The sequence below is a fragment of the Megalopta genalis genome, chromosome 8, assembly GCF_051020955.1.
Source record: "Megalopta genalis isolate 19385.01 chromosome 8, iyMegGena1_principal, whole genome shotgun sequence".
NCBI classification, from domain to species: Eukaryota; Metazoa; Arthropoda; class Insecta; order Hymenoptera; family Halictidae; genus Megalopta; species Megalopta genalis.
In genome coordinates, this window is record NC_135020.1 from 14,831,732 (window position 1) to 14,849,776 (window position 18,045).

The following is an 18,045-nucleotide window of genomic DNA, read 5'->3' on the forward strand; positions in this document are numbered from 1 at the left end:
AACGTACACATGGCGAATGCTGTGTGATACGATACCGAAATCTGTACAAAAGGAAAATAAATATGTAAACGGGCACGTGAGTCATGAATAAGTCGTCGCAGAAAATCTGTCTCCTTTTTCTTCTAAAAACCACATAATAATTTATTGTTGTATGTATATAAACGTATGAATGATAACATGGTTAATATCGTAAAATTAACTTATCCAAATTAATAGTTATCGACACTAGATTTACGGAGCACAAAAAACAGCTGTTTTATAGTAGTTTATAGAAGTAACAATAAGACATTTATTCTTATTTTTCACAAGTGTTATTGTAACATTTGCCGTAAGTAACATATAAATTGAATAAATAACTCATAAATCAAAAAATTAGTGTTAAGGTAATTAGCGTTAAAACAAGTGTAGTAAATCTAGTGTTAAGATTGTATCTTTATCTTGCGGGGTTTATTTTAGGGCCTTAATTTCGAGAACTAAACCCACAAAGCCAATCGCAACGACCGATTCTTAATAATTTTTTATTTTAAAACTTTCATATAGAAAACCATCGAATCAACATCTCAATCCGGAGCATACATTGTAATAAAAATGGTGAAAAGTCTCAATATATATCCAGTCTTATCATTCTCCTAAAGCAACGCACATTAGTCTCACCTTCGGTCTTAATATCGACAATCCTCTACACACCGTCGAACTTTCGACATTCGATACGAGAACACCTCGTACATCCGCTGACAATACGGGAAGATCCATATCCCAATAATCGCAATCACACATCCACTTCCGTTGACGATCCGGATTCACGACTTCTTGTTTTTCCGCGAGGTCGAGACCGCATGGATCGCGAGACAATCCGGTGCGCTGAGACGTGACTAAAAGGAAGAAAGCGGAAGGGAACTCGCAGAGGGTGGCGTTTAAAAGTCGTCCCTGTTAATGGTCCGCCGTTGTTTCCGGATGCCGAGCGATGCGCCACGCCCTCTGCTTATGCATCGAGTGCATCGCGTTCCAAGCCCCTCGCGAGACGTATTCTTACGAGGAGGACACAGTGACACGCGCCGATATCGATCAGACCGTGTCACGGAGCGTGCGGTGCAGAACCTGTGCCCGCCTGCCTGCCCGCCTGCCTGCCTGCCTGCCTGCCTGCCTTCGCAGTCCGCGTGCATTAAACAGCTTTGTTTCGCTTAATTGGATCGACCCAGTTCTTCGCGAACCGATGCCCCGCCGCGATTCATATGCATCCGATGCAACGGGAAATCGCGGGTTCATCGAGCCTGTCAGACAGACGGGACACGAACCGGTTGTATCCGCGATTTCAAAGCCTCCGCGTCCCTTTCGATATTCCGTGTACTCGGGATGCATGATCGGCGGTCGCATGATCTACGACTTTCTTTATGCGGTTTCCGGTACCGTCCACCATCCAGTGGACCGACGTCGATCAAACGGATCCGTCTGTATTTATGCAAAACGGTGCACGACGAAACTGTACGGCTCCTTCGAGAAATTCGCATTTGTAAATGCACGGGGACCCACGAGAATAACTACAATACGTACTGAAACGCGTATTGGTGGCGAGAAATGTACCCGGACACCTTCTGAAACGCGAGAACTTTTTTCAAACTCCGGGCTAAATGGCTTGAACCTCTGTTCTTTTTTCATGTTAAAGGGATATTAGTTTGTTGTTCGATGACTGAAATACTTTCTTTCAATTTTGATGTTACTTGGATTTAAGAGAATCGAAGTTGAAGGCTTTGGTTCTTTAATCTTTTTTTCTCTGCAATACAATGGTTAAATAATTGCTGGCGATTGCGAAGTTGAAAAAATTGAAAAAAAATGATATATTTTTCACCTTCTCAACTGAACCTATAACAAAAATTTTAAAAATGCGTTTCTCATAGATCTCGGTAACTTATAATAAGTTAATCTAATTAGAATGTATTTTTTTATAATATATAATATTGCATACACTACGTTACAAACAATTAGAGATCGTGAAAGTTGCTGGTATTTACGGATTTCAATAAAAAATAGATCATTTTTACATGTTTCTATGGCTGTAGCTTCACTAAGCAGCGTTTAAATAAAGAAGCGAAAAACGTTTCAGATGAAATTTAATGGTTTCGAAAGGGGCACATTCTGATGATACTAGTTCTTTATTAGGTGAACGTGTACAGGATATACGAAGGTCATTGACATTTTTTAAAATGGAATCATATATTTTTTATTAGATCAGTTGATGCATATTAATATTCTTCACAAAAAAGTATTAACCTATTTATGTTGAAAAATCATTAGTTTAGGAGATACATATTTTAATTTTAATGATGTGTTAGGAAATTCGCAATGATCGTATACTTATGTAAAACTTTTTATTTATTTATTCTTGAGTGAATGGGTCGGATGCAACACGAATTAAGCAGCATTTCTAGTAAATCTAGCCTCCATATTCGCATTATGGTATTCATAGCTACTGTCTAATATACTATAATACATATCTTGCACGATATATGCATATTTTATTATACAGGATGTCCCAAAATTATGGTATTTCCGGGAAATAAGGTATTTCTGAGATCATTTGAAGTAACTTTTTCTTTAGCGAAAATATTCTAGGAGGTTTCGTTCATGAGTTATTAACGAAAAACAGTGACCAATGAGAGGCGAGCTCGATTGGCGCGAGGCGGCCGAGCTAACGAGTGCTCAAAGCCCAGATCCGCTGATTGGCTCGGCTCTCTTGCGCCAACCGAGCTCGTCTTTGATTGGTCAGTGTTTTTCGTTAATAACTTATAAACAAAGCCTCGTGGAACATTTTCGTTAAGGAAAAAGTTGCTACAAATGACCCCAGGAACCCCTTATTTCCCGGAAATATCATAATTTTAGGACACCCTGTATATCAGAAAACTGACATGTATGATGTCCTAATTGATGATGTTAAGTCTCATTTCGTGAAATTTTCGTTTAAATCATAGCAATGGAATAATTTAGAACATGATTCATGACATTTCTTAAATATGAATCATTAACATAGTTCGGAAATGATAATGTCGAAATCGGTGAAGTACTGACTGTAATCAGCAATACCGAGTTCTAACAACGTGGACTGCACTCACTGCCAATCAAATCACAGTGCTCGTTTGTTCTTCACGATTCAGGAACCCGAATATCGCGAAGCGATACCCGTATCTGACGGATGGATTGAAGGAATGGGGCCAGTACGAGATCGAGTGGCCAGAATACGAACCCCGCAACCAGACGTACTTGAATTTGAGTAAGTTCACGTGACATTGCGGTCCATCCTGTAGTTGCTGGCACAGAGTTATCTCCTGAAAACCTGCTAATCAAGCTTTTTCCGAAGAAAAGAAACCGAAACTTTTATTTGCTAAATTCAATTAGAATAACTAGAATATTAAAAGAGTATTAATAGCGTTTATTACATGCACTCAGAATGCTATAAAGATCTCTGCCAGCATGAGCATCCGCAATCCGAAACCAACATACAAAAATTTCGATAGAAAAATTTTTGTCGATATAAAAATTTTGCGCACGCCTTTTAAAACGGAACAACTTTCTTAAAATTGGACCAAACGACTCGACATTTTTTCTAGATGTTAGAAAGACTTGTCCGCTAGAAAATGAGTAAACAAATTTTTGCAAATGTTGCAACTGATTGGAATGACGAAAAAAATAAGGTAATCATGATTCTGAACCTTTGAATCCGAGCCCACAACGAAAATGCGTTTTGTAAATCATGGTGGTTAATGTACGAGCAATAAACACTTAAAAATAATCGAAATCGCGGTTAGTCAAAAGTCCGAAGATTTTTACATCTTTCAATTCAGTTTGGCTCTGCAACAAGACGCAACGTTTAAATATTCGTTACAGTTTCAATTGAAAAAGTTCAAAAACACTATTTCCTATTTCTATTTTCGCATACCAATCGACTGCAATTTTCACAAAAATTCTTTTACTCATTTTCTACAAAACTAGTCGCTCTAAAATCCCAAGAAAATTCAAATATGATCAATTCATTTTTCATATTTCAAATATAAAAATTCAAATATAGTACAATTTTTTTTTTATCTCACTCTTTCTTGTTTCCCTCGCCCTTTCTCGCCCTCTTTCGCCCTCTCTCAGCCTCTCTCGTTTCTCTCGCTCTCTCTCGCACTCTCTTTCGCTCTCTCTCATCTCTCTCGCTCTCTCTCCCGCTCTCCCGCTCCCTCTCTCTCGCTCTCCTACTCTCTCGCTCTCTCGCTCTCTCTTGCTCTCTCTCCCACTCTCTCTTGCTCTCTCTCTCTCTCCCGCTCTCTCTTGCTCTCTCTCCCACTCTCTCTTGCTCTCTCTCTCTCTCCCGCTCTCTCTTGCTCTCTTTCTCTCTCTCGCTCCCTCTCTTTCCCATTCTCTTGCTCTTCCGCTCTCTCTCCCGCTCTCTCTCGCTCTCTCTCGCTCCGGAAAATATTCGTTACAGCTTCAATCGAAAAAGTTCAAAAACACTATTTCCTATTTCTATTTTCTCATACCAATCGACTGCAATTTTCACAAAAATTCTTTTACTCATTTCCTACAAAACTAGTCGCTCCAAGATCCCAAGAAAATTCAAATACGACCAATTCATTTTTCCTATTTCAAATATGAAAATTCAAATATGGTACAATTTGTTCTACCGAGCGCGTGTTCGCGTAGATATTCAAAGAAGTGAAGCAACGAAGAATTTGATTCTCTGCAGATAAGAAACCGCCGAAAGTTGTATTGCTCTTCAATTTAGTATCGAACCGCTTGCTGATCTCCGAGATTTGAAAATGTATAAAAATCCGCGGTCGAGCAATCGCCGGGCCGGGCCGGGCCGAGCAACGAAAGCTAACTGGAATCTCTGATATTTTTATTGTTGGCGTAGCTATTCCACCGTCGATCGGCTCGCGGTATCGTTTAGCGGAGATGCAGTTTTGGAACGAGGACCTGCCGATCCTGCTGCGTCATCCGAACAAAGATAACCCGCTGCAGTTGCCGCCGAGGAGGCCGCGGCCGCCGTTTCTCGACATAGCGGACGGGATTGGAAGGTACGCGAACGCGAGCACCAACAGGAACTACGAGACCTACGGCGTCGGGTCGGTAATGAATCCGAAAGGCGTCGATTTCTGGCTCCTTTCGATTCGTGGACAGATTTAGCCACGCCAAAGGTCTTCGAATCTCTCGGGATCTTTAAATGCTCGTTCGAAACTCGAGGCTGACCAGGGTTTGTATTCTGCTTTCCACTGCGAATCGCGTCGATTCAAGATGTAGTCGTTCCAGTAAACAAAGACGTCGATACGCTAACAATCTGCACGAGCGTTCAATTTCTGGTTACGTCAGCGACGAGCAGTAAACTCAATGTTATCAACAGGGTTGCCGATATATATATATATATATATATATATATATATATATATATATATATATATATATATATATATGGAGTATTTAACAATAGATTTACGGAGCCCGTCAAAATGACGGGTTTATTTTTTAACTTACGATTACTCGTATCGTAAAGATTTATTTATCTTTTTTTAGAATTTATGCAATTTATGTGTTACTTACGGCAAATGTTACGATAACGCTTGTTAAACATCAGAATAAATGGCTTATTGTTGCTTTTGTAAACTAATATAAAACTAATATAACATAAATTTTTGTGCTGCGTAAATCCAGTGTTAAAAACAGAAAAATTGTCAATTCTCTGGAACTCTTGTATCACGAAAAAACTACTTTTAATAGTAGTTGCTAAAATTAGCACATTCTCGGAGTTGTTGCTAACATTATGACATTTCTGTAGATGATTTTTTAAATTGCAAATTGTACTTTGTTTCACGTTTTAATATTGTTAACGTTGTAATTCTAATTCGTTTTTTTAAAGGTATTATCATATTCGTTTTTTTTTTTAAGTCGACTGCCCTGTAAATGAAAAGCGAGACATTAACTTCGCGATTATCTTAACAAATACCTTAAATATATATATATAAAAAGAAGTTTAAATGCGAGGGAAATGTTAACGATATTTAACGAAAACAGTTATAAATATATGCAAATGCGATGAGAAATGTGTAAAAAGCGCGACGAAATGCTTTCTATATATTTTTACTCAATTATTATTGCGATAGGTGTTCGGTTAGGTCGATCGAACATTTTTTGCCGGGGCTTAGTAATTTCTCGAGGTGCATCGAGAGCAATTCCAGCCTTCTAAAAAGCCCCGAGAATGCGTTAATTGGAAAATTAAATAGACTCATTTCCGCGTACCTTTATGCAGGCACGCCGGTATTGTTTCACACCGTGGGCAGAATATTTAATGAAATGTCACTTGCACCCCGCTGCATCCAGCCCCCATCCTCCCGCGAATGCTTAACTGTCTGCACGCACCAGTTGAATGGAATTTATTCAAACGTCTGGGCAATGAACTAACAGATTAGCAATTTAGAGTTTCAATTACGCGTACACCTCGTGGCAGACTGTTTCCCTTTCAAAAACTCAATTGCTCTTGCACGATTGTAACCGATGGAAAAGGAAAAAAAGCGAGTACGATCCCCTTTGTTCCAGACCTGAAATTACTGCGCAATCGATAGGGGAGACTAATCGACTTTATATTTCGCTGCACCACGATATTCAGCTCATGAAAGATAATAATTTGCACCTTACTCGTATTACTTCATTGTTCCATTTAAATTGGAACAATATCTCCGAAGCACTAATAATAAAAAAATGAATGAAAATATAATTTTTTTTTTTAGTAAACTTAATTCATTGAAGTTTTTCATTAGGAAAAACATTTTCTTATTCATTATTTCGGTGAAACGTTTAATTTTTGTCGGAAGATTTCCTTATTTCATGTTTTTATTGTAACAATTGTTGCATATTGATCATATATAACAAAGTCATTCAGACTGATGGTAAATGGAGAAGAGAGATTTTTTATTATATTACATATATTTTTTTATTATTATAAATAATGTTTTGTTTCAAAGTAAAACCAGTCTTGAATGCTGGAAACAAAGACGCATTTGTGATAATAATAATAATAATAATAATAATAATATAATTATATATATAAACAAAGTTATTTATTATTATATATTTATTATATATATAACTTTGTCTATAAATATATTATATATATATATATATATATATATATATATATATATATATATAACTAATTAACTAACTAATATGACTAAAATATATATAATAATATAACTAAAATATATATAATATTATTATAACTTTGTTTAAATAACTAAATTATTTATTCAGAATTTAAGAAAATAGGTATGTAAACCTGTTGTCCTCCTTTTACGGATTTAATTAAAAATGAAACACTTTTATAGAATCAACTAACAAACGAAATCCAATAATAATAACGATGAAATCCAATAATCGTAAATCGTTTAACATATTATAAGCCAGTAGTACTCGCTTGCTGCGACACCCGCAGTAACAGCGAGCAACAGTGTCCGACTTTACAACACTCGATCCTTCGCTCTTCAAGGTACCCGTCAAAGGAACCGCATCCAATACCATCTGCCACGACAGAGGGCCCGGCCGACAAAGCGGTAACGCCAAATTCCACGGATCGGCCAGACGATGAGACGGTATCTCAACCTAACACGCCAAAGAGCTCATCGGTGATCACGATGCTGACCGGTCTCGGCGTGGTCTTCCTGCTGATAAACTTCACCGCGTTCCTCTACCTGTACTGCAAGAAACAGGACCTGAAGAGCAAGGAGGCCGGCCTGAAAAGACGGGCCAGCCAGAAGGAGGACACGAAGCGCGCGAAATCCGAGAAATACGAGAACCATTACGGCGAGCTCGGCTACAAAAGCGACAGCAAGCCGGACCTGAACGACGTGATAAAGAACGACAAAGCGTACGACAACAACTCGAACTTCGGCAGACGTTCGAAACTGTCCAGACAGAATTCCGGCTCCACCATCGACACCCACATCAAGGTCCGGGAGTGGATACAGCAGGAGATCGTGCACAGGTCTGTAAAGATTCCGTTCCCGAACGCGCGCGCGCGTCGTCTCCCCGATCGCTTTGAGGCTCCCCCGTTCGCCCGAACCCTGCTACTAATTGCATAGATTCGCGGCGAAGTCCCTTCGAGTTCGTCGATCGCAAGCCGAACTTGGCTGTCGAGCAGTCCCCTAATTCAATTAGCGGTTTCGCTTAAAGACACGTCGCCCTCGAACTCGCCAGTTTCCAGCCCGATCGAATAGAGAGGAGCCCCGTAGAGCAGCCGTAACTTTTTAGCTGATCCGACGCGAGATCGTATGCTCGATTATTCAAAGACTTTGTTCCAAGGAATCCCTCTGATTCCGCTGATCGTTCCGAAACGATCGTTAAACCGACCATTCGTCTGTGTTTCCAAAGGTGTTCGCCGAGGTTCCTCCGCAAGACCCGCGAAACTTTGCAGCGGGAGCACCAAGACAAGCTGACCAAACAGCAGGAGGACGAGAAGAAACGCGCGGAGGAGGACATCCTGAAGGAGAGGAAGTGCGGCGAGCCGATTTACGACGAGAGCCCCGCGCTGATCGTGCGTCCTGGCAAGAAGTCGAAGCTGCCGATGGTCTCCGTGGCGGTGGACGCGACGCCAGCGACCAGGACCGAATCGATCTTGAATCAGGTGCCGATCGAGCTGGCGAAGTCGGTCGAGCCGGCGGTGGTCGAGTCGTTCGAGTTCCAGACGGCTCCTCAGGTGGTCGTGATCGAGCATCATCACTCGCGGAGCGACCCGTTGCCGATGGAGAACGTCCTGAAGAACGTAAAACCGAATTTCTCCACGACAAGGATTTACGAGTCGGACTCCGGCAGCGCGAGCAGCCTCTACGCGAAGATTAACCCGAAGCTGAAGAGCAGGCTGCCGCGTCCGGAGCTGGACGTGAATCGGGAGGTGTCGGCGGCGGACGAGGCGGGCGACGTCTACGTGAAAGCGGGGCCGAAGCTGACCACGTTCGCCGTGAACGCTCCGCAGTGCGACATAAACGTAACCTGCAGAGAACCGATAGCGGAAAGGGAATGCATCAGCCCCGAGGAAGCTCTGAGGACGATCAAGCGCAGGAACTACCCGAAGGTGCTTCCGGACATCGAGAAAAGGCGATCCCTTCCGGCGCCCAGTAGCCTATTCGTGCCCAAGCAGCATGCCAATTCGTTGCGCGACTACAGAGGCGGGCTCCACCCTTCTTCCTCTTCCCACCAGCCACCCTTGCCGCCACCGAGGATGTTCGGCGCATCGAAGAGCCTTGATTTCGCGGAGGAGAACGAGACCCAGTTCGAGATCGAGCCGGTCACGACCAATCTGCACGTCGGCCCTTTGCTAAGGAGGCAGGACGGCTCGACGAAAAACAATTCCGACCCGAGCATCATCGATTCCCTCGATGATCGGATAGAAAGGTCCTCCAGGTCGCAGGCAGGCGGCAGCGTCGATACAATCTATTCGAACCCCATGTGTCCCGTTCACGGAATGGGCCAGCCAATTTCGCACAGCATGGACAAGAACATCGGCGCCCCGGCGGCCCTCCTCGAGCCGAGCATAGGGAACCCGAATTGGTACAAGTCTTTGCCGGGCAACGAGTCCTCGATGACCACCGCCTCCTCGGAGCCACGGATCACGGCCAAGGAAGCCACTAATCAAGTCCAATTCGGCTCGAATTGGGAGACGAGGATCCCGGCGATGGAGCCGAGGATCGTGATTACTCCGAGAGTGGGTAATCTTCTGGGTCAAGCGAATCAGAACTTAAGCCAGACGGTCGTGAACCTGGGAACCGTCTCCTCGAACGACAGAATCGACAAGGAGCTTGCGGCAGCCGCGTTGTCGGACTCGGCGCCGATGATCGCCGCTGCGGTCAAGTGTCAGACGAGCTGCTCGTCCGAACGGCTGCAGAGCGACGCGTCGTTCGTCGGCTTAACGGCGGAGCCCAGGATCTCGGGGGCGATCAACCTGGAGCGGAAAGAGCCGCGGATCATAATCGCGCCCAGGGAGCCGAAGGGCTCCTCCTCGAATCTGAAACAGCCGAAGATCATCATCAAGCCTACGTCCAGCCTGCAGAGAACCAGGGACCATAGGAACATACCGAAGGTTTCGGCGATTCCGTCGCCGGAAGCGCAGTGTCCGGTGATCGGCGAGAGGCAGTCGGACCAGAGAGAGAAGCCGCCGCTGAAGGAGAAACCGAAGGTCACGAGGATTCCGTCGTTTTCCAGGCGCTCGGACGACCCGGCGAGCGGCACCGACAGGTTCGCCGCTTCCGTTTACGCGGAAAAAGTGGAAATAGTGCAGAGGGTCGAGGCGGTGCCCGGGAAACTCTCGAACGCGGGCGCACCTGGCGACGGGAAGTCGAGCATTCCGATGCTGCAGAGGAAAGACGCCGAGAAAATCACGAGCGTGGACTCGAGCAATGGGAGCTCGAACACTGGGACGATCAAGAAGAAGCCTACGAGTAGAAAGTAGTTGCGCGGGACCCGTCGGGAATGAACAAAGGCATCGGAGTCTTCTGTTTTCGTGCAACCTCGCTGAAAATAACCGATGAGCGTGACGTCATGGGTCGGCGAAGGGAAACACGTGCTTAGCAGGATTTCGTGTAGGCTTCTGAACGCTGAGATTGGTTCGCTGTGAATCGAAGAAGGGTCCGGCAATATAAATTACATTCAACGATCGAATACAGTAATGTCCCTCTAATTGACGCCCGGATTGACCGCAAAAATGGACAATTTGGGGAGAGGGGATACGATTATTCGAGCCTTGCGGTTTATTTTTATAGTTATAAATTATTTATTTTAATACAATTATAAAAACGAGCCGCAAGGGTCAAATAACCGTATCTCCTCTTCCCAAATTATCCATTTTAGTGGACAATCTGAGCGTCAGTAAGGGAGACATTACTGTAGAAGGTCTGCGTATAACGAAAGTTTTGCTCTATTTGTATTTCATTCTTTTTAGCGGTGACTGTTATCCCTTGCACTACTTTCACGAGTCTGACTGGTGATGAAAATTTTGTGCCAAAATTGAATATCACGTATTTGACTCGTTGCTACAATTTCATGTCAAACATGAATATCACGTATTTGACTCGTTGCTACAATTTCATGTCAAACATGAATATCACGAGTTTGACTCGTCGCTGCAATTTTGTGCCAAAATTGAATATCACGAGTTTGACTCGTTGCTCTAATTTTGTGCCAAAATTGAATATCACGAGTTTGACTCGTTGCTACAATTTTGTGTCAAAATTGAATATCACGAGTTTGACTCGTTGCTGCAATTTTGTGCCAAACATGAATATCACGAGTTTGACTCGTTGCTACAATTTTGTGTCAGAATTGAATATCACGAGTTTGACTCGTTGCTACAATTTTGTGCCAAAATTGAATATCACGAGTTTGACTCGTTGCTGCAATTTTGTGCCAAAATTGAATATCACGAGTTTGACTCGTTGCTACAATTTCATGCCAAACATGAATATCACGAGTTTGACTCGTTGCTGCAATTCCATGCCAAACATGGATATCACGAGTTTGACTAGGATATTTAATTATTTTATATATTATAATTATATATATTCCGGCGGACAAGTTTGGCACGATTTTTTCAGAGTTTCGGCGCAGTGCAAGGGGTTAAGCATGAGTTAGGCATGTTAAGCCGACACTGCTAGATCAGAAGGATGTTCAGCGAATCAGGTTCGTGGATGTTCGGTGGTCAGGTTTCGCTATTATGCAATAAAGTCAATTTACCGGAAAATCATCGTAGACGCCAAATATGTGCCTTCGAACCGTGTAAATATTATAGTTCTGCGGTGCTACGCCGCGTGGCTTCGATACTTGATTGGTATTTGTTCAGGGCATCGATATACGTAGCCAATTAAGGTTAAATTAAGGAGCCGGCCGCGGCATAAGTTTCCATAATATTCGTCGGGCAGCCATGCATTTCCGTGAAGTGGTCGCAAATAGATTTTTACCTTTGTAAGCCGGTGTAGATATAGCGGATTTTAGAAACGACGACGTCATGCTGGGGTTTGTGTATATAGAGCATTTATTATATACGTGGAGGTTCGAAAGCAACTTCGAAGTTCTATCGGGTATGCCCGCGTAGTTCTCTCCGGCTCCGGAATCAAGGAAATGTTTAAGGACCATCTTTTTATATTAGCAGAAGAGGCGGAAGCGTTTGAAATATTTTCTTAACTTGCGTACTTGAAAACTTGTATTAAGAAAGTTATCCCTCCCCCCCCCCCCCCCGAAGCACACGATAACAATCCTCCACTTCGAAATATGCAGTCGCGTTGCTCCCAACGATCCTTCGAAACTGTACTCGACTATGTAATAAGTAGCTGCGTCCAGTTCTGTATGCATTTCTCGAACTCTAATCACGTCACTATTTGTATGGAAACCGATGCTTAAGATTCTTCTTTTCAGACTGTGCGTTTTAATTCCCCATCGCCGTTTCCTTCGATACCTTATTCTCTGTAAGTATTGGGATGTCTACTGGGTTCGTAAGAATTCATGCAAGCAAATTAATTGCTAAATTAAACTATAACTTTCTTTTTTACGCCACGTTTCGAATTTTCACGTTGATTATGTCCGATTTCTATTTATATGTCTTTATTCTTTGAAAACATTGTTTTAGACCAAGTTTTTCTTTCTAAACGCGTACAAGTTTTCGTAAAAATAAATTACCAATGGACGAAAGAATTTGTGATAGAAATTTCAAGTTCTCAACACACGATTTAAATTATTATTTTGATCTATGTCATTTAGTTTCAAAGATATATATGAGCCGTTTATTTTGAAAGTGGCATAAGTCACTTTGTTTTTAAGTCGATATATTTAAGGGTTTGCGTTTTAACACGTCTAAAAATATGGATGCTAACCTTCGAGAAGATTTGCTTGTATTTGTTATCTCAGGATACTGATATTTTTCTCAGTCTAAATAATTTCGTATAAACATTAAAAAATCATCACTTTTCATTACGGTAAAGTGACTTATGCCACTTTCAAAATAAACGGCTCATATGTGAAAAGCGTGTTTTTAATATATTAATTCTGACACCTAATTTTATTCTCACGATTTGATAATGACAAGATATGCGACCAATAAGTTTTTGTCGGCTATCTGTTAGATCAATTTCAAAAAATCAACTTACGTTACTTAACTATGTTCTTTCTATCTAATTCGATAAATTATTATTCGAATATGTGTACCAATTATTGTTGATTGTTTCGCGATGTCCATTTCAGTAACTTCGAACGATTCTAATAAGAAAATCGTCACAATTACTTCCGGAATTAGTAAAAGCAGCCCGATGAATTATCACAATATTCATTACAAATTCCATTTATAATATTAAATACAAATTGATATCGTGTAAAATTTATTTGAAGTTCAAACATGAGTATAACATTTTCGAAGTTAATGCTTCGAAATCGCAACCATACTCACGCTAACCCTTTCGTTGAAATCGTGTATTTACGTTGGTCACGATCGCATTTATTAACCCTTTGCAGTCGAGCGGTGACCCCGGAGCACCGATGAAAATGTTATGTCACATTCCAAGATGATTTTAATATTGTCAGAGTTCAAATTAAAAAAATTGTTAACAGCGTAACTGTTGTACGAATCGCAAGAGTCAATATCATACGCATAAAATGCGCTTTGTCGCATGAAATGGAAATACTACAAGTCAGAAAAAGTGTTACAGATTCACAATTAAAATAACTTCGAGTGCAAAGGGTTGATACACCGATCGGTTCGCGAGTTGATCGCGGCATCATCAAAGGATCGTGGCACGACTCTAGCGACGTAGAATCGATAGCTGTGCGCGTGTCGCTGCAGAGTCTTCGGTTATCATTTTTCAATGGGCGGCTGGCGTACCATTTATCTTGCAACTGTACCTTTATCCGGGGGAACTTTATTATTAAGTGAAACAAAGTCTATAAGTCATCGCGAAGCTGGTGTGTGCTCGCGAGAGGCTTGGGAGGGCGCGAAAACGGCCGCTCGACTTCGCCATCCCCGTGGCCAAGCCGTTCGTTCGCGAATCGAATTGATTCTCGAAGTTCCAGCCCGAGTAATGTGATTTCCCTGCCGAGCGATAAAGAAAACTCGGTTCCTTCTTGTCTTGTCTTTTCCCTGATTACCCGCGACACCATTTTCCATGGCCAATTTGACAATGAAATTGATTTTACCGTCGGTTCCCGGACACGAAGTTCGACAATCGCCGCTAAACTCGAGCAAGCATACTTTCTTTTTCAGTACAGTGGACTGACATATGTGTAAAGCGACGAAGAAGTTGCGACTACAGTAATGTCTCTCTAATTGACGCCCAGATTGCGCACAAAAATGGACAATTTGGGAAGAGGAGATACGATTATTCGAGCCTTGCGGTTTATTTTTATAGTCATGAATTGTCCACAATTATAAAAACGAGCCTCAAATTATCCTCTTCCTAAATTATCAAATTTAGTGGACAATCTGAGCGTCAGTAAGGGAGACATTTTTTTTTTTTTACTATAGTACTCACACAGCGCGATAAACAGTCCCGTATGACGCGTAAAGATAAATTTTACATTTTCACATAGTTTCTGATTTTTGAAGCTGACGAAGTAGCGGTTTATACAAAAATAGTAATACATACGCATTTAAAGATATAAGAGGAAAATAATTTTATTCAACTTTTAATCAAAATAAAAATATGCACTTCACTATTTAATATTTATTCACTACCGGAAGCATCAGCAAATAAGTTCTTGTTAACATTGGTTGTACAGATTCATCGCTCGAATAGTCCATAGTTTCGTCTTGATTGTTATCGTTGATTAAAAACAGTTTTTTCTTCAGATCATTTTTAGATTGAAAATATGGGGATTGGCAATCACTAAATTTTCTTTTAAATTCGGTAAATCGTTCTATTGAGAGAGAGAGAGAGACAAACCTGGACGAAAAATTTCAATTTCAAAAGTTATATGAATTGGTATGATAATGTATGTCCCTTATAACGGGACATATATTATATTATATAATTATACATTATATAATTATATTATAATGGGACTAATATTATTTTTATTATAGATCGCGGATCTTATAAAATGACAAAAATGAGTAGATCAAATACAAAAGAATAAAAACATTTAAAGAATTTAGAAACACTATTGCATTGTTTCCTCTAAAATAATTAAAGAAATGAATACAGACAATATTTATTTTCCAAAAAAGTCCACAGTTTACTTATTATTATTCCTTTAATTCTCTGTAATCAGACATTTTTACATAAGATCAAAATAATTGATGCAACCCGAGGACAATTATTATCGTAACGCAATCTTTACATATAAATAAACAATTCATTTACAATTTTTAAAAAGGTGTATTTACGCTGATGTTTGCACTAAGATTTAAGAATTCCATTGCGCAAACTCTTTGATTCTGAAGGGAAAGCAACAGAAAAAGATACGACATAATAATAAAAATAAAACGATAAAAATAAAATTGAAAAACATTGATAAATCAGTATTTGCCTTCGAACTTACGTTGAGCTCTACAGAGTTCAAAATGTTTGCGTTCTTCTGCACTATATAAAATTTACTCTAAATATTCATTCTTCGAATGCTATCATATCAACGTATACCATCATAGATGAAGATTTATGCGAGGAATTTTAAACACCGAAGCTTTAAAATCACCGATGTGCTTGCTGACACGAGAATCACCAATTTCGGTCGCTACACGAGAGAACTTTTATGAATCACGCAAGACGATAATTTCAGTTTAGTTTAATTTTTACAAAATAGACTACGAGAGAGCTTCGATGTCGCAGTTCATTAGGTAACTCGCGCACGGTAAATCGGTTTGCGATCATTATGAGATCGAGTGGAAGCAGTTTATAGCAGGCAGTTACTTTGCCATAGCTTCGAAACTAGCTCTCTTTCGTAGGAGCGCGAGCCGATCGATGATCGAACGCGATATGTCTATTGAAATATCGCTTACACCGTCTCGTAAAATGTGTATCGCAGGTGAAACAATAGGGCGCGAGCGAATCGGCGACGTTTACAGGCCCCTTTTATCTTGCGAAATGTGCAAACACACCAGACTCCTCCTCATATTTGTCTGCGAGAATGTATACGAGACGGTGGCAAATATCGTGGATCCTTTTTCCCGGGGATCGACTGCCGCGCGTTGCGGCGGAGAAAAGTGAAATAGCAACGATAGAATTTTTTACGCGCCATTCGTTAGTTCGCGCGCTGAACGGGCCAAATAGACTCCAAATAAGGGGAAGAAACGTAATAAGCTTCTCGGATGTCTGCGGCGAGATCTCGCGCAGAATCTCGCAGGCTGCGCCACAGCCGGAAGGATTTTCGGCGCAGCTTATTTATCTCGCGTGATATATTCCCGGCGTAATATCGCAACGTGTAAGCGTATACATTCTCTTCTTTGTGTTCCCGCGAAACTATCCAGGTATCGACAGCTGTAGAAATTGCTCAGAATTTCTCATAACTCACCGTGATTCATCGTGTTTACGCGTCACGAAAGATCGAGCGCAACGAAAGCATCAGTCCATGACCGAACGTGGAATCGAAATGAGATCTTCCGGTGGACGGCTGATTTGTTGGCTGACATAATACCGCGCGTTCCATCGTTTTCTCGGTTTCGAAATTATCAAGTTGCTGTATATTAATTGTTTGCACTCGGAACAGATTTTGCAAAAATAGCGATTTCGTTGTAGAAAGTCGATTTGATGTCAACGTCGTTATACTGCCGGGATATTTTATAGGAACCAATAAATAAAAGATTTTGTATCTTTTTACGGATTTCACGAGATTACTTTATTTTGTGAAGAAAAATAATAATTAACGAGAGATGCCACTTTGGCATAAATATATATTGTCGCCGTATCGGCGACGTGCGAGTGCAAAGGGTAAAATGTCGAATTTTCTTTAGACGCGAACGTTTGTCTTCCTGCTTTCGTTATGCTTTTGTTTTTGGCGTAATCTCGTTTATGGTCGTGCCGTTCATTGCCAGAGTCAGTCACGTCAAAGTGTTCCATTTTGTTATTTCTTTCGAATTTCGTAGAGATACGAATTCAACCGATATTTGTGTAATTTTTTTATATGAGTAAATAGAAAAATTCATTGTTTTAAACATTTAGAACAGTTTTCGTGGGCAGAACAGTATGGAAATGAAGACAGGCAGAAAAATACCATATCTGAGATGGAATTAATATAAATATGAATATTAATAGAAAAATACTCTAAAAAAGAAAATATTCTAAAAATATTCTATTAATATTAATAGAAAAATATCTGCTTATCAGATTCTAATGATCAGAATTTCTTTAAGACGGCCATCTATACAATAAAATCTCGTTGGAAAAAGTGTATCGAAGCGAACGCAGCATATTTTGATCAAATAAACAGCTTTTGAAGAAAGATACACAATTTTATATATTCACTTAAAAATCCGACATTTCGTACGCACCGACTTAATAACTTTCGTGCCGACTTGTTGCGAAAATGGGCGTACAAGTGATCACCGGATACGTAGAACCTAATTTATGATTGTGAAATCGATGGAACGTTTGATTAAAATTTTGCGGAAGGCTTCGATTGAAATTTTATCATTTCTCGCGGCGTCGACTTCGTAAAGCGAAATTAGAGCTCCGAGGCTCGTAATTGCTGTGATAAAATTCGCCTTTCCAGTTTCATTGGATGAATCACTTTCGCGTCGTGGTATTTTTATGGTTACTGGTTCGGCAGTCGACTTGCTAATGAACTGGGGACACGCATGCCCGAAATTCCGGTCCGGGAAATTCGGCGATACAGAGATCGAAATTTCGTAAGTATCGCGACCGTGCAGCCTGCCGGAATATTTCATTTGACCGGCTGTACAATTAAAGACTGGATTAATTGCTTCGAAATTTCCGGGAAACGTATCGGCCGCAGAAATTCCAAAAAGCCAAGCCCGCGCGCGCCGGCTCGTTTCAGCGGTGAATTCGACCGGTGTTCACGGATGATGACGCGACGAAAGAACGACGGAATCGA

The 18,045-nt window shown here is 41.1% G+C and overlaps 1 protein-coding gene across 2 annotated transcripts in view; it reads left to right on the forward strand.

Moving 5' to 3' along the window:
* The window catches only part of LOC117217606 (neuroligin 1), a 190,802-nt gene extending 178,375 nt beyond the window's left edge, over positions 1 to 12,427 (forward strand). For both annotated transcript variants that reach the window (XM_076524056.1, XM_033465326.2), the window contains exons 11-14: positions 3,150 to 3,265; positions 4,889 to 5,051; positions 7,514 to 8,008; positions 8,395 to 12,427. In XM_076524056.1, coding sequence (XP_076380171.1) covers positions 3,150 to 3,265; positions 4,889 to 5,051; positions 7,514 to 8,008; positions 8,395 to 10,468 — 2,848 coding nt within the window. In that variant the 3' untranslated portion in view covers positions 10,469 to 12,427. The remainder of the gene's footprint in view (positions 1 to 3,149; positions 3,266 to 4,888; positions 5,052 to 7,513; positions 8,009 to 8,394) is intronic.
* The last annotated feature ends 5,618 nt before the right edge of the window (positions 12,428 to 18,045 follow it).